A 25,580-nucleotide genomic window follows, 5' to 3' on the forward strand; every position below is an offset into this window, starting at 1 on the left:
CCAATGCATAAGTTGGGATGTTGTAAGATCAATGACTTCTTGCAAATTATTTCTGTCTTTTTCAGCTACAATTACTGCTGTGTCATCAGCAAAAAGGAGTATGTTATTCTTTTCCATATTTAAGGATAAATCATTAAGATAACAGAAAAAAATAGTATAGGTCCTAGAACTGACCCTTGCGGAACACTTTTTTCTATTTTTATTTGACACTGAATTTATTTTGCTCAGAGTTTTAGTCATTTCATCCATATATATTACGAGTTGTTAGTGGTTTTATTCATGTATATTACGAGCACAAGTCGTATACATTTTACATAATATATTACAACCGTATAAATTTTACATTTTACAGATTAGTGACGCAATATTTCACTATCAGACCGGAAACTTTTGGAAATACCCTCGTAAAAACCAACTTCTATTATATGTTCACAATAATGACAAACTTACATTATATGCCTTACAGAAATGGGTCAATTAAATCATGACCAAATTACGATATGTTCCAGGTTCTAAAACTAAATGACCATAAATATAAACAGTCAATTAATGTGCACGTTCCAGGTTGTGAAACTAAATGACTGTAAATACAAGTATAAATGGTTGATTCATGTGTATGTTTCAGGTTCTAAAACTAAATGACTGTAAATACAAGTATAAATGGTCAATTCATGTGCATGTTCCAGGTTCTAAAACTAAATAACTGTAAATACATGTACAAATGGTCGATTCATGTGTATGTTCCAGGTTCTAAAACTAAATGACTGTAAATACATGTACAAATGGTCGATTCGTGTGCATGTTCCAAGTTCTAAAACTAAATGACTGTAAATACAAGTATAAATGGTCGATTCATGTGCATGTTCTAGGTTCTGAAACTAAATGACTGTAAATACAAGTATAAATGGTCAATTCATGTGCATGTTCCAGGTTCTAAAACTAAATGACTGTAAATACATGTACAAATGGTCGATTCATGTGTATGTTCCAGGTTCTAAAACTAAATGACTGTAAATACATGTACAAATGGTCGATTCATGTGCATGTTTCAGTTTCTAAAACTAAATGACTGTAAATACATGTACAAATGGTCGATTTATGTGCATGTTCCAAATTCTAAAACTAAATGACTGTAAATACATGTACAAATGGTCGATTCATGTGCATGTTCCAGGTTCTAAAACTAAATGACTGTAAATACATGTACAAATGGTCGATTCATGTGCATGTTCCAGGTTCTAAAACTAAATGATTGTAAATACAAATATAAATGGTCGATTCATGTGCATGTTTCAGGTTCTAAAACTAAATGACTGTATGTACAAATGGTCGATTCATGTGCATATTCCATAAAACTAGACAATTACAGTTGCTACAACTTTTCAGGTTTTATTGCAATTTCAATATTATTCATAAAGCACTAAAAAAAATTTGCGTAAAGCATTCCAAAATGTGCATATATGACTAGAACAATATTCGATTACATTTAACATAAAATAAAGCAAAATCTATGAATTTGAAACTGAGATACATACCTCATATGTAGGCCGTAAGTTTCCTATGAAGCTACCTGGAAATTTAACATTTCGACTGTAACATTCCACACGATAGAGCGACTCAATCACTGGTATAAGTGACAACTCCTTTTCTGATTTGAGTGTTGTAAAATTTGCGTACAATGTTATAATACGTTTGTGAATATGAAGGTCTGCTTTCACAAGATGATTGCCTGCTTTCGTATAATTCACATTCATTATTATGCTTTGACGTTCTTTAGGCTAAGATAAGGAATAAATACTTTTATTAGTATCATAGTAACGCAGATAATACCAGTATATTTGTATTAGTACTTCATAAGATTGTAATATAGACAGGGCTGTGTTTTACATTTTTGTCGCCCCAGGTCACTAAAAAAAATGCCACCCCATCAATATCAATAAATATGGATGTAGAAAATTTGGGACAGTAAAGTATTGAGTTGAGTTAATAAGCGTTGAAAACTGTAATCCTGGGAGTTAATCAACGATGGAAGAAAATAAATAACGTATATAAATCCATAACTAAAAGATTAATCACCACTTTTTAACCAGACAGATTTTTGTTGCTTGGACATTTACAGAAGTAAAAATCTAGTATCATGTCCATATGTTATAATAAATTTCTGAAATTTTCAGAACTGAAGTATAAAAATAAACTAGTTCACGAAATTCTACTTACAGATTTCTGTAATTCCTGAGTTTTCTTTAAGCTTTCAAGTTTTCAACTCTCCCCTGGAGTCTTGGTCACGCAGATTAAAAACAGGAAAAAAAGAACAGAAACATCAAGGAATAAAAGAGGGACGGACTTACCAAGCTTTCAACTCTCCCCTGGAGTCCTGGTCACGCAGGTTAAAGACAGGAAGAAAAAGAATCAAGCAATAAAGGAAGACAGGAAGACAGGAAGAAGAAGCATCAAGGAATAAAAATAGGATGGACTTACCAAGCTTTCAACTCTCCCCTGGAGTCTTGGTCACGTAGGTTAAAAACAGGAAGAAAAAGAACAGAAACATCAAGGAATAAAAAAAAGGACGGACTTACCAAGCTTTCAACTCTCCCCTGGAGTCTTGGTCACGCAAGTTAAAAACAGGAAGAAAAAGAACAGAAACATCAAGAAATAAAAAAGGGACGGACTTACCAAGCTTTCAACTCTCCCCTGGAGTCTTGGTCACGCAGGTTAAAAACAGGAAGAAAAAGAACAGAAACATCAAGGAATAAAAACAGGGACGGACTTACCAAGCTTTCAACTCTCCCCTGGAGTCTTGGTCACGCAAGTTAAAAACAGGAAGAAAAAGAACAGAAACATCAAGGAATAAAAATAGGATGGACTTACCAAGAGAGGAGCTGTGTTGTAGGGAAACACGTTGACAAGTACGTCAGTAATCACTAGATGAAGATGACGCAAACTAAAATATGACGGAGTCAAATTGTACGTCTTTCTTGTTCCTTATTGGAAGGTTGCCAACTTATGTTATTATTTTGATTGTGATTCAATGCCGTAAAAATTTTGTAATTACCGTCTCCCATTCGTTACTCAACTATTCCTTGTCTAGATTTCTTTTTTTTTTAAATGAATAAATACACTTTCAAAAACCAGTGTCTCTACTTCATTTCTAGTTTGAAATAAAATTTTTGAATCTTCTACCCTGTGTTGCGTTTCTTTTAAATGTTTCGATAAACCTGATCCCATTTTTTTTGCTTTTGAATCTCTAATATGTTCCTTTATTCGGACTTTCAGATTTCTTTTCGTTTCGCCTATATAACTCTTTTGACAAATATATTATTTCGTAAATACCCGATTTTTCTTTAGATCAGTGTAATAACTCTTAAATTGGAGCCCCCTTCCAAAAAAAAAAAAAAAAAAAAAAAAAAGAACGTTGGAGAAGAACATTACTCCAATTTCTGACCTTGGTTTTGCATTGTCTGTAGTTCACGAACATCTGCTGCTCCTTAAATCTTGCTGCTGAGAGTCACAGCCCATGCGTAAGTAATGAGTATTGATATGTCGTTCATTTTGGGGATAATATCTTCATTTGTTTCTTCTTGATTTGATCAATTCGATCTTGCATTTTTTGCTTTCGCATCTTAAATGATATTCTTTTGTTGCAGGAAATTTCAGTGTCTCAAATTACGATGAAGAACTGGAGTGAAGAACTTTCTTAAAGACACTTAAATAAGTTATTTAACGCTAATATCTCATAAGAATCATTGTAATTCCATATTATTAATTATATAAGTTAGAATTGTAAAATTCTACATGAGACATAATGAAATGTCGTAAATGCAGTGGTGCTATTCAGCCGGTTCGTAGCGGTTTGCTATTATCACGGAAGTTTCTCTCTAATATCTTATTTCTTCTTACCTGATAAAACATCAGCGAAAATTATTATTACATAGTTTTTTTCTTTATTTGTACTTCGTTGTTTTTTTAAAACTTATTTCTGGTAAGTTCTTTATTACCCTGGCATGTTTTGAGCTTACATTTTGAAACGTTATTTATAATACTACACAATAAATATATAACGTGCTAAAACTTTAAAAAATAATATATTTAATAACATTATGTAAGTAGTATTCGTTAACAATACAAGAAAACGTAGTCAAAACAAAATCTTAGTAAGGCAGAAACTGTGGTGTTTAACCATTTCTAGAAGTCATGTAGTCCCGCTGGAAAAAAGAATGTATATAACCCACTGTATAGGCTCGTAGTCCCACTGTACTAACCAAATCGTAGTGTTTAACAAATTTCAAATGCTATTGTAGTCCCGCTGCAATAATACAAAAGCTACCTATGTTTATTCTTGTCTTTGTGAAAATTCTATTCATATACGAGGGTCACTTCCAAAGTCTTGCACACAGCACATACGCTACCGTTTGAGTGGTGTGATCAAGTTCAATTTTATGTCAGTTGTGAGTCATAGTTTGGGCTTGACGGTTGTGTCTGCTGGTTCATGTGGCTGTGTTGTGAGAAATTCAGTCAGTGCTAAAATGGAAAGTAAACTCGACTCAGTTCGGATTACACTTAGTGACCAGATATCCTATATCAAGATCGAAACTCTATGTGGAAAGAATCCAACTGAAATTTACAATGCTTTGCGAGTGGTTTGTGAAAATAGTGTGGTGGATCGTAGCACTGTATCACGGTGGTCAGCTGGTTTCCGTGAAGGTCGTGTAAGCACTGTGGATAACCCTAGAAGTGGAAGACCATCAACTGCAATAGACTACACCTCTGAGATTATTGTGAATAACATTTTGAGAAAGGATCGACGAAAAATGTGTGAGGAAATTGCGTGTAAGGCCACAGTATTTGTCACTTCAGTTTACAGAATCATTACTGAAAAGTTAAAGATGAGAAAAATCGCTGCCAGATGGATTCTGTATGATCTGAGTGTAGAGTAGAAAAGAATCGCAGAAGAATTTCTTCAACTTCAAATACTTCACCACTCACCATATAATTCTGATTTAAGCCCACCAGACTTTGATTTGTTTCAACTACTCCGTGGAAAACGTTTCGATAAAATTGAAGCTTGCGGTGAGGTGACCCGAGTAATCAGACAGCTCAACAATGAAAGAGTCCTATCTAGAATACAGAATTTACCAAAACATTTTGGGAAGCTGTCATAAGCAAGAATGAAGATTATAATAAAGGCCTGTAAAGACATTTTGTACAATAAATTATTTACTTCCATAAAATCTTTTAGTGTGAAGAACTTTTGAAATTACCCTCGTATAAAAGAACTACGAGGTTAAACCATAAAGATGTAGTTCAATAAAATAATAATAATAATAATAATAATAATAATAATAATAATAATAATAATAATAATAATAATAATAATAATAATAATAATAATAATAATAATAATAATGGCCAATCACTAGGCTAGCATTTAACTAGTTAAAGAGGCTTGGAAATCTACGAGTTAACTTTCAGCCATGGCCGTAGGTCTAACATACCTTCTATAGATTTACTGTAAATGGTATCGTAGTAGTAATCATAATTTGTCACCATGTCTGAAAGAGCTAACATAAATTTACTTAAAGTAGATTATTGTTCAAGACAGAAAACGTGGATCTCCGCCTTAACGAGATTTTGATGTAATTACATGAATCTTGAGCTATCATATAAAAACGTCGCAGAATTTTACCTCTAATAGAATTTTACCTCTAATTCTCCAGTCGTCGGCTGAATCTTAAAAGCCTCCCTATGAGGACATTTATAAATTTTCACTCGTCGATATGGATTGTTAGGATCTTCTTTAATGGGACAATCACAATCAAATCGAGGTCGGAACATCCATTTGAGTGGCATCTCAGAAACATTCTCAATTGACATGTAAATAGTAAAAGCTGGTTTGCCCTCTGCACCACTAGGAAACACCATTTGAATTGCGTCTTTGTTGAATTTTGAGGGACAATGAGATGCCACGTAATTTAATCTACGAGAAAAAAAAACAACTTCATCTTAACATCGGTTTTCAAACTCAGAGAACGAGTCATTTCAGAAATTTCATATTAAGTTTCTTCCCTAAGCTCACCACTACTTCTCTTTTTTAAATTAATGAATACCTTAAAGACAATGACGAATATATAAAAAAAAATAGATAGTGAGCCAAGCGCTATCTAGAAAATGCTATTATATGAATTATAAAGATAACCAAAAAAAAAAGTTCTGACACTTTTTGTGGAGGTCAGTGTTATATTGGCCTTCACATCGTGAGTTGAATGCGAATAGAGATAAGGCGAAGGTCAGTTGTTAGTGTGGGTATATCCAACATACTACCTGGTTGTGGCAGTTCAGTTATCCTGTGAACTAACAGAAGGAGAGAGAACATTGGACCTCCACAAAACGTCATAAGGGCGCGTATGCTGTACGAGTTCAGCGGAAAGGAAGATATGCCAGGCCTTTAGTGAGGGTGTTGTGACTACGCGGACAGTGCAGCGATGGTTTAACAAGTTTAAGGACAGTGAAACACCCGAAGAGGCATCACGTGCCGGAAGACCGACACATGTGCAAAATGAAGATCTTCAGGCAGCATTCGAGACGAACAGTGGCCAGACATGTGAGGAACTGGGATTACAATTCAGTGTGAGTGGAGAAACCATTCGGCAGCACCTCCATCAGCTTGGGAAGGACTACAAGTTGGGTCAATAGTCCAGCATGATTTAACTCCGGACCAGAAGGCAACGCGAGCTGACATCTGTGTTTCTTTGCTGTCTCGTCTGAGGAAGGAGCCATTTCTGGACAGGGTATTGATATGTGATGAGAAGTGGGTCCTGTAAGACAAAGCTCCACGGTGCCGTCATCATTGGTTAGCATCCCATGAACCAGTTCCAAAAGAGCCGAAACCAGCACTGCACCAGAAGAAGTTCCTCCTGTGTGTTTGATGTACTGTTATCAGCTGGTCAGAGCATCAATGCAACAGCACACAGTTGTACCATGTTCAAGAAAAACTCAAACCTCTGGAACTATCAATTCTGAATCGCAAAGGGGTTCTCCTGTTATAGGACAACGTTAAGCCCCACATGGCTAGGATCACCCTGTGACCCGGAAATGAAATGAAATCTTTGAGTTTTACGTCCCACGATTATGCCGGTTAGGCTAAAGGAGACGCTGATGATGAGTAATGAATGAAATGGTGGAAAGAAGAAAGTGGGAGGGAACGGGAAAACACCGAGGAAACCCACGCACACGGTGTTTGTCCACCACAAAGTTTACTTGGCGGGGGCTGGGATCGAACCCGGGACCCTAAGCACCAGAGGTGAATGCTCTACCACTGGGCCACCGCGGCCCTTCCTGTGATCCGGGACACCATTCTACGCCTCTGGTGAGAAACACTGTTGCATCCGCCATACTCCCCGGACATTGTATCTTCCGATTATCACGTGTTTCATTCCTTAGTTCAATTGCCTACTAGAGGTGCAAAATGCACTTGCTACCTTCTTAACTTCACGGCCCACCAAATTCTAGCACGATGGAATCCTTGGCCTTCCAGAACGTTGGTATATGGTTGTCGATGCTGATGGGGACTATTTTTGAACTTCCAGGTAGGTCTTAGGTAACATATCGATGTTCGAAGGTGTGGGTGAAAAAGCGACAGAGCTTTCTTGGTTACCTTATAATAATTGTTTTCAACATCCTCCCTGCAGTTATTAATATTAATGAATAAATTAAAGATAATAAAGAATATAAATAATGTAGAAGTCAGATAGTATTTACAAAATGCTATTATATGAACTAATAATTGTGGAGTTTGATGTAATGAGGGAGTAAGCGAGTTTACACCCTTTTTGCATCAAACGCATTTGTGGCTTTTGCCATGCTTGTTTAACCTCCTGTAACATTTCAATTGAATATCGGAATAAAATGCTAAATGTTACATTGTTTTATGTAAGAAAAAAAAAACTACTTCAACATCGTTTTTCTCCAACTGCATGTCTCAGACTTACGCCCTTATTGCATCTAACTCTTTAATTGTTTTCAACACCCTCAGTGTAGTTATTAATATTAGCGAATAAATTATCATGCTCTGGACTAATCTTTCTGTCAGTGACGGGGAAAAGAATCGTGCTCTTGACTGTACTTTCTGACTTTCTAAACAATTACACAGTTGTTATGAACAAAAAAGTTTGATGTACCCATTTGCTTTTTAATTATCGTGAATATTGTGAAAGGGAAAGGAAAAAAAATCCTCTTATAAGGACCTTCTCTTAAACACAAATACAAGCAACGTAACATTTGCGAACGATTTAGTGCCAATACGCTTATTGCAACTAAAACAAAGACTTACTCGTTGATATTAAGCATTTTCCAGAGAACATATTTATTCGAATGTGGTGACAGCTCAGCAGTCTGAATGTCAAAGACTCTTACTCGTGGAAGACACACATAAAACGTAAGTTTGATGATTGGAATGAATGAGCTGGCCATAGTGGAAGTTCTCTTGCTTTCCATCAGGGCGTAGCATAGGAAGAACTCGTGGAAGCCGATATCCTTAGGAGCTATTTCAATCCTTATGGTCATGCTTTCGCTACTTTCCAAATCACCAGATATCGGTTGTAGATGAATACCTTCACAATCCGGGATTGTAATCATGTAAGGATTCAAACATTTTAGCTGGAATATAGCTCTGCTAATGCCATCATTTTGGATAGTAAATTGTTCTAATTTTGTGTCCCCATATCTTATAATCCCTGCATCTATGATGTCTGGAATGCCCTGAAAAGAACAATTAGTAGGTCAATTCTGTAATTAGTATTCGCTTTCCACAGCTGAGAGTTTTCAACTTTTTTTTCGTTAAGATTGGTTTAAAGGGACAAGTTTTGCCTTTAGATGTAACTACAGTCTTCGTATCTCTCCCATGTATTTTTTATCTTTCACGAAAATTGACGATTTCTTTTATAAATTTCAACGTAGAGACTTCAAATTTTTAAAGAAGGAACTTCATAACCTATTAAAGGGAACAATCCCTGCCGATTTTTTATTTAGAATTTTCTTCATTGTTGAAATGGCTTGATTATTGAAATGGATATCCAAACCTTTAACAATGGAATTGTTTCAACAATGAAGAAAATTCTAAGTAAAAAATCGGCACGGATTGTTCCCTTTAATAGGTTATGAAGTTCTTCTCTAAAAATTTGAAGTCTCTACGTTGAAATTTATAAAAGAAATTGTAAATTTTCCTGAAAGGTAAAAAATACATGGGAGAGATACGAAGACTGTAGTGACATCTATCGACAAAACTTGTCCCTTTACACTAACCTTAAGGACCTGACTTAGAAACACTAAAATAACAATGCCAGAATACTCAAGGAATTAGTATTTGAAGTGTATGTTGTTGGTGGTGGAAAATGCTTGCATTTAAATAATAACCAATGAGTTCAAGAGATTTATTCTGTGGTTGAAAAATCGGGTGTTGAATATGGCGTAATTGTAAGAACAATAAAGGACTTAGGGAAGTCCGATACTTGATGTATTTAAAAGTGTTATTAAGTCTATTTAAGAATGTAAGTCTGCTGATGGATTAAGATGAGTCTACCTGTATGGTAGCTACTCGGGTATGGATCAAAAAGTTCTGGGTGGAGAAATATAGCGATTGAAGACAGATTCCCAACGTATGTAATGTACTATTGATTTATATATTATCTATATATGTAAAAGTGAAAATGTCTATGTTTGTGACTTCGCACTGCTTGAAGTATCCAACCAATCTCCATCGAATTTTCAACATAGATGAAGTTTTGCCCTGGGAGTGTTTTTATCATTTCATTTTGACGGAACAACGTACGAGAGGAGGAGGGACGAGATATATATATAAAAATTAATAAAATGTAATAAGTCTTGAACCACTCAACCGATCTCGATCACATTTTCAACACAGATGAGCTTCGAGTCTGGGAGTGTTTTTATCTTAGAGTCTGGGAGTGTTTTTATCACTTCATTTTGATAGTACAACGTAGGGAAGGGGGAAATATTATATCACAATGATAGAAAATGACCGATATTTGTGTCGAATCCATATATATATATATATATATATATATATATATATATATATATATGTGTGTATATATATGTGTGTTTCTTTTCGTTACAAGCATTAGTTCCAAATATATTTTTAGTATTTATAACTACACAAGATTATGATAAATCACACCACAATTATACACTTTAGAATACGTATATTTCGTAATATATATCGAATTTGACTCATTAAAATAATGAACATTCAATTCTTACAAGATGGTTCTTCATTCTATATTTCTTAGTTACCCTATCAACGAGATAAACAGGTTGTCATAGCAACCAAAACAAGAAATATGTCGATACAATACTAATATTTAAATTATTTCTTTATATATTTTCTCCTTCTTCTTCTTAACAGCTTGTGCATTTTAAATAACACTTTCGTCCCTAAATAGAAACAATATTGGAAAGAACATACAAAATATACATAAATATACATTATCGTTGTATATACGAGGTTGGCAATTAAATAACGAGACTGCCCACCTCCTGTCGCGCAGGATCGTGGGGGGAGGTAGCTAATGATGTGTTGTTGATCTTGAACCTTCATGACCAGCCAGTTTGTTTCATGATTTTGAAAGCTTTTCTTTTCTTTGCAGGCCTGCATGAAGAGGACAGTGCTCTGTAGTAGTGCCGGAATCATGGTGAACAGTAAAGTTGAGCAGCGCATTAACATCAAATTTCTGGTGAAATTAAACAAAACACTGACGGAGTTTGCAACGTTAAAAGAGGTGATAATGCTATGTCACGTGCGCGAGTTTTCGAATAGCACAAACGGTTTTCAGAAGGTAGGGAGGAGGGTGAAGATGATGAACGACCCGGCCGCCCTTTGAGTTCAAGAACGGACGAAAATGTTCAAAAATTAGTGAACCTGCGCAGAAAGACACGTCTGAGCATTCGGATGATCGCAGACATGACGAACATTAACAAAGAGACAGTAAGACAAATTTTGTATGACAATTTAAACATGACAAAACTTTGTGCAAAAATTGTCTCGAAAAACTGCTCTCACGAACAAAAAGACATTTGAAAGACCATTTGCTGTGACGTCATGAAACGACTCAAAGCAGAACCAGACTTGCTAACACGTGTCATCACATGTGATGAAACATGGATTTTCCAGTATGACCCCGAGACTAAGTGTCAATCCATGCACTGGAAGACTCCCACATCGTCAAGAATGAAAAAAGCACGTATAAGCAAGTCGATAGTGAAGTCAATGCTCATCGTTTTTTTTTGTTTTTTTTTTCTTCGATATCAGGGGCATCATCGTGACTGAATGGGTGCCTCAGGGTCAAACGGTGAATCAGACCTACTACAAAGAAGTCCTAATCAAGCTGAAAAAAAGAATAAGGAAGAAGAGACCGGATTTATGGAAGAACGATGCATGGTTTCTCCACCAAGACAATGTGCCTGCCCATAATGCCCTTTCTGTGAAGCACTTTTTAGCAGCCAAACGCATTCCTGTGCTCGACCATCCTCCGTATTCCCCAAACCTGGCTTTCTGTGACTTTTATCTATTCCCAAAAGTGAAAAGTGCATTGAAGGGAACACATTTTCATCTGTGGAAGAGGTGAAACGAAAAACGGCAGAGTCGTTACACAGTGTGACATCTGATGACCTACAGCTTTGCTTTGAACAATGGAAGGCACGTATGCAGCGGTGTATAGATAGGGGAGGGGAGTATATTGAAGGGGATAACATCACAATACATCACATCTATGACACCAGTCTCGTTATTTAATTGCCACACCTCGTATATACAGGGTGTAACAAAAAGGTACGCAAAATTTTAGAGGTGGATTCCTTACGAGTAGACAAGCAAAAATGTTCAGATGACCATATGTCGGGAAATGCATCGTTACAGAATTACGGCCATTGAGCTGTCTGATTGATTGATTGATTTATAGTTTAGCGACGCTATGTGAGACGTTCAGCTACTGTTTAACGTGGAATCCGAATGACATGAGCTCCCGCCGGGAATCGAACCCGGGCTCCCACATTGAGCCGTCTATGCTGTGAAATAGTCACATTCTGGTCGCACCTTAATCTGACTCAATTTAAACCTCAATAACTCAGCCACTAATTAAGGTAGAAAGATAATTTTGGTATCAATGTGTTCCTGAAGGATGAAACTTTCCGCCGATATGTATTTTATGTAGGTGGGGGATACCATTGCGGACGTGGGAGAAAAACTACCCTTTTTTGCATCAGGATTTTGGAGATGGCATTCCTTCCCCCTTGGGGGTACACGCATAAATATTGGTGTGTGAATCAATGAAGTAGTCCACTACATGCTAATACCCCTGTATATGTACTTGTTGCTTACATGGGGTGGAGGGTGGAGAGCAAAGTTGGACAAGTTTTTGAGTTTCAGTTTTTAATGTAAATTACATTTGTTTCCAGGGCGGACTACTTTATTGTCTCACGTACCAAATTTATGAGTGTACACCGAGGGGGAAGGAATACCATCTCCAAAATCCCGATGAAAAAAAAAAAACAACGTAGTTACCCTCCCCGCCCGCCGTGGTAGCACTATATACATTAAATACACATCAGTCGAAACCCTAATCCTTCAGGAACACATTGATACCAAAATAATCTTCCTACCTTAATTAGGAGGTGAGCTATTGAGGTTTAAATTGAGACATTTTAAGGAGCGACCAGAATGTGATTATTTCACAGCATCAGACGACTCAATGGCCGTAACTCTGTAACGATGCATTTCCTGACAAATGGTCAATGGTCATATTAATTTTTTTGCTTATCTACCCATAAGAATCCACCCCTGAAATTATGTCGTACATTTTTGTTATATATATATATATATATATATATATATATATATATATATATATATATATATATATATATATATATATATATATATAGAGAGAGAGAGAGAGAGAGAGAGAGAGAGAGAGAGAGAGGGGGGGGTGTTAATGAACTATACCGACAAATTGTAAGAAGTGATTCCTCACATCAAAATAAGAGAAAAGTTCATATGGACCTATGGCGAAAAGTACATAGTTTCAGAGCTAGGGCTGTCCAAAACCTCGAAAAAGCCAAATTTCAAGAAGCCCTATTTCGAATTCGAGAGACTGTGGATGTGCTTTTATCAGCGTAAAGGAATCCACGCATACACAATCCAAAAGTGCATATTTCATCAATTGTCAATAGATGTAGAGGGTATTTCCTACAGGGTGTAATTCTCAGATATGTTTTAAATAGAGGTTTCAGATTTCAAGAAGGGCCCAAAATAGGCAGAAGATAGGCCTTGATAACAGTGGACATCCAATGCTTCGGAGGGAAGGCGGAAGTGCTAGGAACCGGCAGCTTCATGTTTCTTTGTGTGCGGAATAACGTGATGAAATGTATTTTGTCACGGTATATTTCACGTTTGCTTCACTTATAAGCGTGCAGGAAAACATCGCACCATGCGTTTTCTCAAGCACGAGAGACCGTGATGCAGACGATCCCTAACACTTCCGACATCGCGCCAAAGGATTCCGTGTTCACTGCTATCAAGGCTTATCGTTTGCCACTTTGGACCAATCATAAAGCCAGAGCATATCTCAAAATTCGGTTAATGGCATATCTGGGAATTTCACCCTGCAGGGAATAATCTGTACACCCATTGAACATTAATGAAATATGCATTTTTGGATTGCGTATGGGTGACTTCCTTTCCGCTGATAAGGATCACCATCCACTGTCTCTCGAATTCGAAATAGGGCCTCTTGAAATTTGGCTTTTTCGAGATTTTGGACAACCCAGCTCTGAAACTATGCACTTTTCGTCATATGTCCATATGAACTTTTTCTCCTATTTTGATATGAGGAATCATCTCTTAAAGTTTGTCGGTATAGTTCATTAACACCCTGCGCCAAAATATATAGTACTGAAATGAAAAGATGAACAAAAATTACATTATTGTCATCTGTGAGTTTATTTCACCTCAAAAGAAATTAACATACACACTACATATATACATACACACACACACTATTAGCGTGTTGATTTACCACGGTATGCGTAATGTAAGTGTTCAAATTGTGCACCGCCTCGCCGTAAACAGTGTTCATATCCTTCACGCAGATTCTCAAACATATCCTGAAACAAAGGTTGCTGCAGACTCCTGCAAAAGGGAATGATTATCTCACGTAATGCAGGCACAGTTCTTGGTGGATCTTCACAGTTGAAGACACTCTTTTTTAACGTTCCTCACAGTTAGGCATCAGGCGGTGTAAGATCGGGGGAATCGGACGGGTATGGGAAATGATTCGGTTCGTTCTGGAAATTTTTCCTGCAGCATGGCTAGAGATTCTCGAGCTGTATAGCTGGTCGCCCGTCCTGTTGATACCACTCAGTGGCGTAGGGAAGGGGGGGGCCCGGAGGGGCCGGGCCCCCCCCAAAGAGGTCCGACAATGTACTTTAGTACTTTGATGTTTGTAATTTTTTTTATATATTTTTATGTTTATATATTTTTTTGTTTGTAATTTTTCTATATGTACCTATAACAGTACTTGGGCCCCCCCCAAACACACATCCTGGCTACGCTACTGATACCACTGTCTTTTCATCTGAATGTTCCTTGTACGACAGAACCTTCTCAAATCCTGAAGAAATGGCTATATCATTAAACCCCTATAGTGTTCTTGGGTAACGGCAAGAGCATTGCTTTCCTCATCTTCAACGAAATAGGGGCCTAATAAACCGTGTGCTGAGATACACTATGTAGTCGTTTCTGGACGATAGTACCTAGCTGATTAAAACCAAGGACGCAAGTTGTCTGGCGATTGACGTAGTCGTTCAGGCGAATGCGACTTTCGTAGAAGAACCACACATTTTTCAAGAAATCTGGATCCTCGTACACCATGGCCAAAAATGTTCCACAACACACCATTCTGGTTTGCATATCTGGCTCTGTCAAGCGTTGTCCAATCTATATCCGGTTCGAAAATCCACCTATGTCCTTAAACAATCGGCGAACGGACGTACCGCTGACGTTCAGTTTCAAGATTGTTCGTCGTAGACTTCGTCGGGGCGAATGCAGCACCTACTGGAGAATATGCGCGTGATTCTCATTTGTCGACACAATTCCTGATCGACCAGACTTCCCCTTCCGTTGACACAGTACACTACCAGAACGGCGAAATTTCGTAACAATAGACAGCATAACTGTGTTACTTGGTGTCGTCTTATTAAACTCCTCTCGGAATTGTTCTGCCACCTTCTTCAAACTCGGTCCACCTTCACGACCGCTTCCGTATAAACGGAAATAATGCTCAACTATGAATAATCTTTTCCTCCGTCAACACACCTATTTCCAACAACTGCAAAATACAACTTCATTTTCAGTACTGCGTTCCACATACATATACATAAAAAATTTACGATTAAAGACAGGGTTGCGCGATACACCTGTTGGTTAAGAATTTGTTTACTTTGATTACCAGCTAGTTGTTTAGTAGGTATCTCAACAACGCTTTAAGTCTAATGTGTTTGCTTATTATTGGATGTTGCTAATTATTATTATCTTGGAAAATAATTAATTTAACAAATTGACGATTGTACAAAAGAAAAATAACTCAGCCTCATACTTACTGTAGATTAGCTTACTACCATCACCATAATATGGTATATGCTTTTTTCTTTTTATCAAGGAAAATGACGCATCGATCAATCACCTCAAAGTTCTGTGTTCTGAGAAAGAGAGACATACTCGTGTCTTGTGGAATGCGGTTGCAAAAGAAATTAGTCTATTGCTTTATTTCCTATTTTATAACAACTGTTAAGAATGGTTTTACAGATTTCTAATTCCTATATAAGATTTCTAATTCTTGTATGTCCCGGATCACAACGACAACTGGATGCTTGAAAAGTTAAGTATGAAGAATTCTGATTATGAAGAAATCTTTTATCTAATATGGAAATTAAACTTCCAGAATACAACAGAACGAGGAGCAGTCGGGTCCTTACCTAACGTTATTACTAGGACAACCCAGAAGCATAAAAAGCATAACAGCAATTTACACACATATGATTGGTACCTTGAACACGATTGTGGTTGTCTAAGGGTACAGAAGAAACTAATTTTAAAAGCACAATTTTAGAAAATAAAGCATAAGGCATAATTTAAAATATATAGCACAGTTCTTGGAAAATTCTGTTTAACTGCAAGTTTAACATACTATATTAATATTTTTTAAAACCAATATTTACAATGCAAAATCATTAAGAACATAACAATGCAACAATGAAAATCTTATTTTTATTTCTGTGAACTTCTCGGAGTAATGCTTTGATGTGGAGAAAAGAAAAAAGGAAAAGAAGAAAACTTTCCGCCAACAATAAATAGTACACAGGAACTCCATACTGTATTGTTATGTGTATCTCTTGAACTTGAGCATTTTCTGTACTTTTTGGTGGCATCTTTTATTTTCCCTTTCTGTATATATGCACCTCTAAAGCGCACAGAAGTAATAGAAAAAACTGACTGGAGTAAAGCACATCTCTTTACAGTGCATAAAGTAGAAAGTTCCTTAAATCTGAAAGAAACTGGTTGCATAAAATATTAATAAATAGATCATGATATTTAGAATATTTAATGTATAGTAAATATTATACGTTACACACGATTAATGTGAAACAATGATTGAAATTAATAATAATGCATAATAAAGCTAAAGCATAATGTCGATTGCTCTAGTTATTACGATATCAATATTTTGGTTACTTTAATAGAGTAACTATCATCAGGATCAAACTCGGACTTAAATAGGAATTTCTTACAAGTAATTTAGTGTACTAAACTTTAAGCACAGATTTATATTCTTGAAATAATAATAATAATAATAATAATAATAATAATAATAATAATAATAATAATAATAATAATAATAATAATAATAATAATAATATGATGATGATGATGATGATGATGTTAACTGGATAAATATTAAGTCATTGATACAATTTGTTATATACGAGGGGAAGTCAAAACTTTCCCGGAATGCTGTTGTAATTTTGGAATTTGTGATGCAATCACAAAAAAAAATCTTGTACAGTGCAGTTTTTAGGCTGCCTAATTATAAAATTGACAAGTATGAACAGGCCATATCAGGCAGTGTACGAGTAGTATAGCTGAACGGAGAGGTCTGTGTAGTGATCAGTCGTCCGAATTTCACAGATCGAGCAATGCGCAAACATCAAGTTCATATGCAAATTTGGAAAAATCTGATTCAGAGAGCTTGATAGGCTTAAAAACAGTTTAGCACCATCGGATATTTGCAGTGGCGTAGCAATAGGGTAGACAGGGTAGGCATTGCCTACGGGCGCAGGGAGTTTTGGTATATTAGGGGGCGTCCCAGATGTTTAATAAAAAAAGAAGCAAATTATATAAACAGAGCCTCAAGTTTTTGCTGTCTTCCTTTTTGAACATGGCAAGAATACAAATATCTGTTCACTATCAGTTTATTACATTTGCGTATCAAATTATTGGCATTACTGTAAACTCGTCTAGGTTATAGCACTGTATGATTAAGAAATTAATCTTCCTGTATTAATACGATATCAGTCCTATATTGCATGTATTGAGCTTACTAACTTTAAATAAAATTCCCCTACGAAACAGGCTTCAACAATAATGACAAATTCTATGACCTATAAGATCTGGATTACAACAAGTTAAAAAGTGTTGTCATGATTAGGAAACAGTACAATTGCCACGTGCCGCGGCTACACAGAACCAAAAACAAACACCCAGGGTCGGGCAAACCGGGCAACTGCTCAGGGCGCCAACCTCAGGGTTCCCAAAAAACACCCCAAAACAAATTTTCAAACGTATTTTGTAGTATCTCTGTAATAAAATATTAAAGATAGGCTAGGACTAGGTCGGGTGGGGTGGGGAAGAAGAAAACACTTTGATCGTGAAAATTGTGATCATGAATTGGACATCTCTAATCTGATAAAAAAAAAAATGCATAAGCAAAAGTGAGAAGAACACTTCTGATTTTGTATACAATTTGTCGATTAAAAAAAAAAAAAAAAATGAACATAGAAAAAATGCTTATAAGCGGTTTCACAAAATTTTATAATTATGTCAAATCGTAACATATATATATATATATATATATATATATATATATATATATGTTCATTTGAAATCGTCTTGATAATGCTGGTTGATACATTACTATTTATTTACACTACCACTGCAAAAAGTCCGAATTTTACATGAGTATATTTTTAATGAACAGGACACACTGTCCAGTTTACTTTTAAAATACATACCACAACGATATAAAAAGAAAAACGGTCAGTACCCTCGCACTGATAATTTTCGCATAATGATTGTTTCTGCGCGTACGATAAGTTATAGATGGTCATGCATGGGGCCTATTCGATGGGTGAGGGGACGCCACTAGGGATTTTGCCAACGGGCGCCAAAGACTATTGTTACGCCGCTGGATGTTTGGCTCTTTATGCGATGGAAGAACTTCGGAAGATACCAAAACGGGCCTTTCGCCGGTTTCCACCAATCGCAGGAGCGGTGGAACAAGTCTCTGTGTGTGTGTGTGTTCCGAAGGTGCCAACTTTGAAGGCAATTATGTAAATGTGTACTTATTTATTTATTTAACAATCACCAGATACAGCTCAGAGGCCATTTTACACTGGATATCCAACAACAACAACAACAACAATGGAAAGGATTTGGGAAGGTATCGGCCAGGGCCTGTTTTAGTAGGCACCATCCCGGCATTTGCCTGGTAGGACTGAGGGAAATCCTGGAAAACCACAGTCAAGATGGTCGGCAGTGGGATTCGAACTCACTACCTCCCGAATGCGAAGCCAATACTCTACCACTTGAGCTACTTCGCTCGATATATTGTGGTAATAACGAGCCACAACAGAATTCCGGGAACTTTCTGACTACTCCTCGTATTTTCAATTATTTCCATTGACTTATTGCAACTAAGCAAGTGAAGAACTTATTGCAGAGCATGGTTTAACCTGATGATGGTTATTCGATTAAAGTAACCGAAATATCGGTATTGTTGCTAATAAAACTACAACTGACCAAAGCAGTATATATATATTTTAAAATTATATATTTGTGTTACAGTTTCGGCTATGTAACATAGCCTTCCTCAGACAACATTATCTGACATAGCCGAAACTGTAACACAAATATATAATTTTAAAGTATATATATACTGCTTTGGTCAGTTGGAGTTCAAAATCAGTAATCTTGAATTTTCCAAAACTACAATGAATAATTTATCGATATTGTAATGACTAGACATCTGGTTTTCATTCAAATGCATAACTCGTTTGCTTATATACATTTCTGTTAAATCTGGTAGAGGTTTTCTAACAACAATAAAGCAGCATGAATAAGAATTATTTATTGTCGTTAAACAACATGATGTTGTAATAAACAACGTCAAAATTTAAGTTTGCGTACATATAATATTTACAATTATAATTTATCTATACAATACTTTATATTTAACCTAGTACTACTTTTCTATTCTAATCCTGAAATTTCTTCCTATTTCATTAATTTTAAGTATGCATAAAAATCCGACATCTAGTATATAACGATATTGTGTATTTTACATGTAATATTAAATATCATTTCTTGTATTTACGGGCAATATGTGTTACTGAAATATGCACAAGTTAGTTAGAAGAAGAAGAAGAAAATGTAAAAAGAAGTAAAAATTAATTATTTTCTGATATTATTATTGATATTTTGTTAACATGGTAATCTGACGATATGTGTAATTGGTCCTCATAGAAACGAGAAGCATAATATATATAACAGAAGATTCATTTTGTAGAACCGACATGTATAATATTTAAAAGGTGTAAATGTTTAATTTATTACATATGATAATAAAAAGGAAATATCAAAATGGTGTGTTCAAGTAAATTTCAGAAAAAGGTATTAGACTAGATTATATTTATTCGAACTGTAAGCTGAAGTGTAACTCTGAAAATACTAATTAAATATATTGGTTACAAGTAATGATATTATCTATACGTATAAGAATGCTATGAAGTTTTATTACAATGTATTTCTTACTTCTATAAATAAGTATTAACAGAAAAGAGGGACTGAAGTACAAAATATTATCTATTTGACACTCTTAAAGTTGCAGAAAATCTTACTGTACATCTTGAAATACAGGGTTTTCATAAAGTATGGACGGATTTAATCCGCTTATAATTTACATAAAAATGCTCATATTGAAATCAAATAAAGTGCAAACGGTAGCGGAAGAATTAAATTTTTGCCTGTAATCTGCACCAGCTCAGTTCATTCACCGCCACACCTCCAACTGGGCGCCTCACCCTTACCCTGATGCTTTCCCTTACCCTGCTCACTGTTGCAGGCGATGTTGGCGGCCTCCCACTTCGAGGACGGTCCAGGACGCTTCTTGTCTCCAAGAACTCACTTTCGGATTGCACTCTCAGTCGGTGCTGGCTTTTTGAACTCTTTGGTGAACTTTCGACACACCAGAATTGGTGATTTTAGCTCTGCGTACCACAGAACACATTGCGCTTTCTCTTTCACCGACGCCATCTTTGATACGGTAAAAAAAATAGTCTTCTCAAAGGAGTTTTTCATTTATTTATTTCTTTAAAAGACACACACACCAATACAGCTTACAACTTACTTTTAACAGTCAACATTGAAACAACAATGGATGGAATTTGGTAAGAAATTGACCCTTGCCCTCCCTCTCCCTCTCTCAACGTGTTCAGAGTTGCCGCTTATCTAACAGTGTTGCCAACTAAAAATTTAATTCTTCCGCTACCGTTTGCACTTTATTTGATTTATTATGAGCATTTTTATGAAAATTATAAGCAAATTAAATCCGTCCAGACTTTATGAAAATCCTGTACTTCTAATAAAGATTATCGGATGAAATTTTATATATAACAGCTATATTAATTCCACCTATAAATCTACGTAGAAACCTTGTACACCGAGTGCTATTACCAGTCGTTTATTTTTCCTTGGGAACTCAATCCTTTTTGTGCATTGAAATTATTTGTCCAGTACCTATGGCTAGACATAATCATGCTCTCATATTAGTGAAAAGTAATAACTAAAACTTTTTCTCACTCGTTACTGTAAGCATAATAAAAACTAATTATCATCCCCTTCCTACCTTTTCCGAACCGAAGTATCCAAACCTTTTCTTTTTTTTTTAAGAAAAACTTGATCCGATTATTATTTAACTACAACACTTACCAACAAGGATCCATGAACAATATTGCAGCTTGTTGGAATTGATATGGTCACAAATTTTGTATTATAAGTTATGTGCACAATTACATCTTCTGTAAAGGATCCAGTTGTTTTGGGTTTCACAGACCATACATTGTTAAGCACTTGGTTGGGCTCTATGACCATCTCGCTAGGGGTCACTGCCAAATTCAATGGTCCACCTTCTGGTACTTCAAAACGATAACTATAATAGAAATATAATAACAATATATTTTTTTATAAATATATACAGTTTTGTGGGGATGCTGTGCACAGTGAAGGTGGAAATTGAGTGATCACTTTGTTTGGGGTGGTTGAATGCTGAATGTTGAGTGACCACTTTGTTTAGGGTGGTTGAATGCTGAGTGTTGAGTGACCACTTTGTTTAGGGTCATTGAATGCTGAGTATTGAGTGACCACTTTGTTTAGGATGGTTGAATGCTGAGTATTGAGTGACCACTTTGTTTAGGGTGGTTGAATGCTGAGTGTTGAGTGACCACTTTGTTTAGGGTGGTTGAATGCTGAGTATTGAGTGACCACTTTGTTTAGGGTGGTTGAATGCTGAGTGTTGAGTGACCACTTTGTTTAGGGTGGTTGAATGCTGAGTGTTGAGTGACCACTTTGTTTAGGGTGGTTGAATGCTGAGTGTTGAGTGACCACTTTGTTTAGGGTGGTTGAATGCTGAGTATTGAGTGACCACTTTGTTTAGGGTGGTTGAATGCTGAGTATTGAGTGACCACTTTGTTTAGGGTGGTTGAATGCTGAGTATTGAGTGACCGCTTTGTTTAGGGTTGTTGAATGCTGAGTGTTGAGTGACCACTTTGTTTAGGGTGGTTGAATGCTGAGTGTTGAGTGACCACTTTGTTTAGGGTGGTTGAATGCTGAGTGTTGAGTGACCACTTTGTTTAGGGTGGTTGAATGCTGAGTATTGAGTGACCACTTTGTTTAGGGTGGTTGAATGCTGAGTGTTGAGTGACCGCTTTGTTTAGGGTGGTTGAATGCTGAGTGTTGAGTGACCACTTTGTTTAGGGTGGTTGAATGCTGAGTATTGAGTGACCACTTTGTTTAGGGTGGTTGAATGCTGAGTGTTGAGTGACCACTTTGTTTGGAAACTCAAATAGTTTATTCAGTTCAAAAACAATTGCAATGGTACCAGAATTCACTATACTGTGACCAAGTAAAAAATAAATGAAATGAAATAAAATAAAGTGGTTTGCATGTCAAAATGTTTCTATATGTGCTGCATTCACAACATGATATACATTCAGGCAATGATCAATTCCACTAGATCCTCTGACGTAACAGTGTCTACTGCCTCGTTGGTTTCTGTTTTCAAGTGTTTCAAATTACAGTATCTATTTTAATACTGTATTCAATGTCTCTGATAAAACCCCACAAGGAAAGGAATGTGGGGTGATGTCAGGGCTCCTTGGGGCCCAAGGAATGGCTCCGATCCATCAATCTCCAAAATGAACATATGGTTAAGCATTGGTAACTCCACATATGTTTCTTGCAAAAATATTACTTTACATTTCTGTTTTTTTATTATTCATTAAAAAACTGGTTGAACCTATGCTGTTCGCACAGCGCATCATTCTAATATGAACATGAAGTTCCTAAGCTCTCTGGTGGCGTTTTGTAGCACTATTTGTTTATAAATACTGTCGTTGCTGAATATACCGAGATGGAGAACATATCTTTCATCAAACAGGATATGACAAACGAATTTTATTAATATTAAGAGGACACAAAATAATACTTTTTTGATGTTTCCTTGTTGCTTTGTGGATAAAACTACATCGATATCATTTACCTCACCTGGGGGACGCGGTGGCTCAGTGGTAGAGCGCTCACCTCCGGTGCTTGGGGTCCTGGTTCGATCCCAGCTCGCGCCGTGTGGACTTTGTGGCAACTAAACTATTTTATTCAGTGTAAAAACAAAAGCAGTGCTACCAGAATCCACTATATTGTAACAAAAAAACATGTAAAAGTGCGTTTGTGTGTATGTTTCTATGTGTGCACTATTCATTTTGCTTTTCCACAAATCGAAACCATAGAAATATTTACTTTTAGTATTATTTTTCAGCACGATGGAGCAGGAGCACCCATTCACTTTGTTAGTATTTTTTTTTTTTTTTTTTTTTTTACGTGCTTTAAATGTTCATTTTGGAGATTGATGGATCGGAGCCATTCCTTGGGCCCCAAGGAGCCCTGACATCACCCCACATTCCTTTCCTTGTGGGTTTTATCAGAGACATTGAATACAGTATTAAAATAGATACTGTAATTTGAAACACTTGAAAACAGAAACCAACGAGGCAGTTGACACTGTTACGTCAGAGGATCTAGTGGAATTGATCATTGCCTGAATCCCAGATCGCATGCGTGTCTGGGAATGTTTATGATGCATGTGAGCCAGAGAAAAGTATACATACTGTGAAATGATAAATGGAGCAATTATATCTAAAGTTGCGTTTATTGAGTCACTGAGTTCTACGTAGCTGAAATGCTGTCGCACATCGTAAGGGAGCAAGGAAGGGAACATCTATCATATACCTCACTCAACACAGAATCGAGAATCGGGAAAACTTGAAACTGAAATAGTCCAATTCTCTATATCGGGGTATAAGACGAAGACACATCCCATTTTTGGATTATATATTCAAAGGGGGAAAAATGCGTTTTTCACAGTGGGAAATACTATATATTAACTAATGAGTGCATACAAAAAAATCTCAAAGCACAGCAGAATAATTTATTATCGGAACCATACCGCTATGTTAAATCAATAAAGATGTGACTACAAGTTAGATATCGAGCGCAATAGTTAGATCGAGTGCGCACAAGTGCGAGTGTGAGTGTGTATTTGTAGTCATCGAGTGCGAACAAGTTAGACTGAGCAGGAACTGCGAATTATATCACTCTGCATATTGGCCCGAATGAGCTTCAAGGAATTTCTACTTTGAAGAGTGTGATCTTAAGTTTGATTCCTTCTGGGGACAAAAGTTTTGCTGAATACTGAACATCGTAGGGCGTCTAAGTCAAAAGATAACAAAATGTGAAGCAGAAATCTGGAAATAACAGTTTCGGGAAACTGTATTAACCACATATCAAGTTCTAGTCGTTTACAAAACTAAGACTATTATTTTAACATTTTATGATTATGCACTGAGGCTAAGGAAGACGGGGATACGTTGATGATGACAATAATGAAGAAAGTAGTGGAATGAAAAAGTGGGAGGAAAAAGGGAAGAACCTCGGAAAAACCTATACACACCGTGTTTGTCCATCATAAAGTCCAATTGAGGGAAGCTGGAATCAAACCAGTAACCCTACACACCAGAGGTGAGCACTCTATTCACGGAATCATCGCGACCTCTTAAGTTTATAATTAGGATAAAATAAAAAATAAAGTTTTTAGTATCCATAATTTCTTAAACTTCACACTTACATAATTCTGTATCTTGCTAAGTTTCTCACTGGCACTCTAATCTCAACAAGAGAATGCGGGTATGTCCAGGGAAATTCAACGACATTATTGCTACCAAATATTACACAAGGCTCCTCTGCAAATCCACGAAACAAAAGAAATACCTGAAAGATTCAAGAACATAAAAAAAAGTTAAGAAAAGGTGTGTTAATTCTTTTGTAATAAAGTAACTAATGATATCAACATTAGCATTAAAAAAGAAAAGAAAAATAAATTAAGCACGTGTAACAAACATTTCTAAATCATTGAAGAAATATGTATAACGTATGCAAGAGGGATTCCAGGTTTAACTTTCACCTTGACCAAGATATACAAATATAAACATATACCATACTAAGATATGTATTCAAAGACCTGCGACTTAGAAACTTGAACTCCCATTGATGAATTTCTGCGTACGCCACTGTATGGTACTGTGCTCCTTATAAAAATGTGACTGTTTTTCCAGTTGTTTGCTATATTTGTCTCCTATATTTGTTATCTGTATATTAGACTCTAAATCCTACATTTATTAGTGTATCTTCCAGTTTGCCACTTACATATATGCATTTCAATAAAAAATCCCCCTTCCCCACAAACACACAAAGGTGTTCAAAAGATAACAATAATCCTTGAAAAAGTGTATATATTTTAAAAAGTAAAAAGGATAATAAAAAAATAAGGAATAAAGGATAAAACAGAGATAACAAGGATTACAATATTAGATGTGAATTCATGCTTCGACTATATTTTCATGTTTCTACT

The 25,580-nt window shown here is 36.1% G+C and overlaps 1 protein-coding gene across 1 annotated transcript in view; it reads right to left on the bottom strand.

Annotated features, from left to right (window-relative positions):
• Positions 1–25,580, bottom strand: part of LOC145674871 (cilia- and flagella-associated protein 65-like) — an 84,198-nt gene that overhangs the window by 15,382 nt on the left and 43,236 nt on the right. The window contains exons 9-13 of the mRNA XM_081745114.1: positions 24,798–24,940; positions 21,332–21,551; positions 8,327–8,754; positions 5,701–5,974; positions 1,536–1,778 (exon numbers count right to left, since the gene is read on the bottom strand). Of these exons, the coding sequence (XP_081601240.1) occupies positions 1,536–1,778; positions 5,701–5,974; positions 8,327–8,754; positions 21,332–21,551; positions 24,798–24,940 (1,308 nt within the window). The remainder of the gene's footprint in view (positions 1–1,535; positions 1,779–5,700; positions 5,975–8,326; positions 8,755–21,331; positions 21,552–24,797; positions 24,941–25,580) is intronic.

This window comes from Thermobia domestica, chromosome 18, assembly GCF_964235325.1.
Source record: "Thermobia domestica chromosome 18, izTheDome1.hap1.1, whole genome shotgun sequence".
In the NCBI taxonomy this organism is placed as follows: Eukaryota; Metazoa; Arthropoda; class Insecta; order Zygentoma; family Lepismatidae; genus Thermobia; species Thermobia domestica.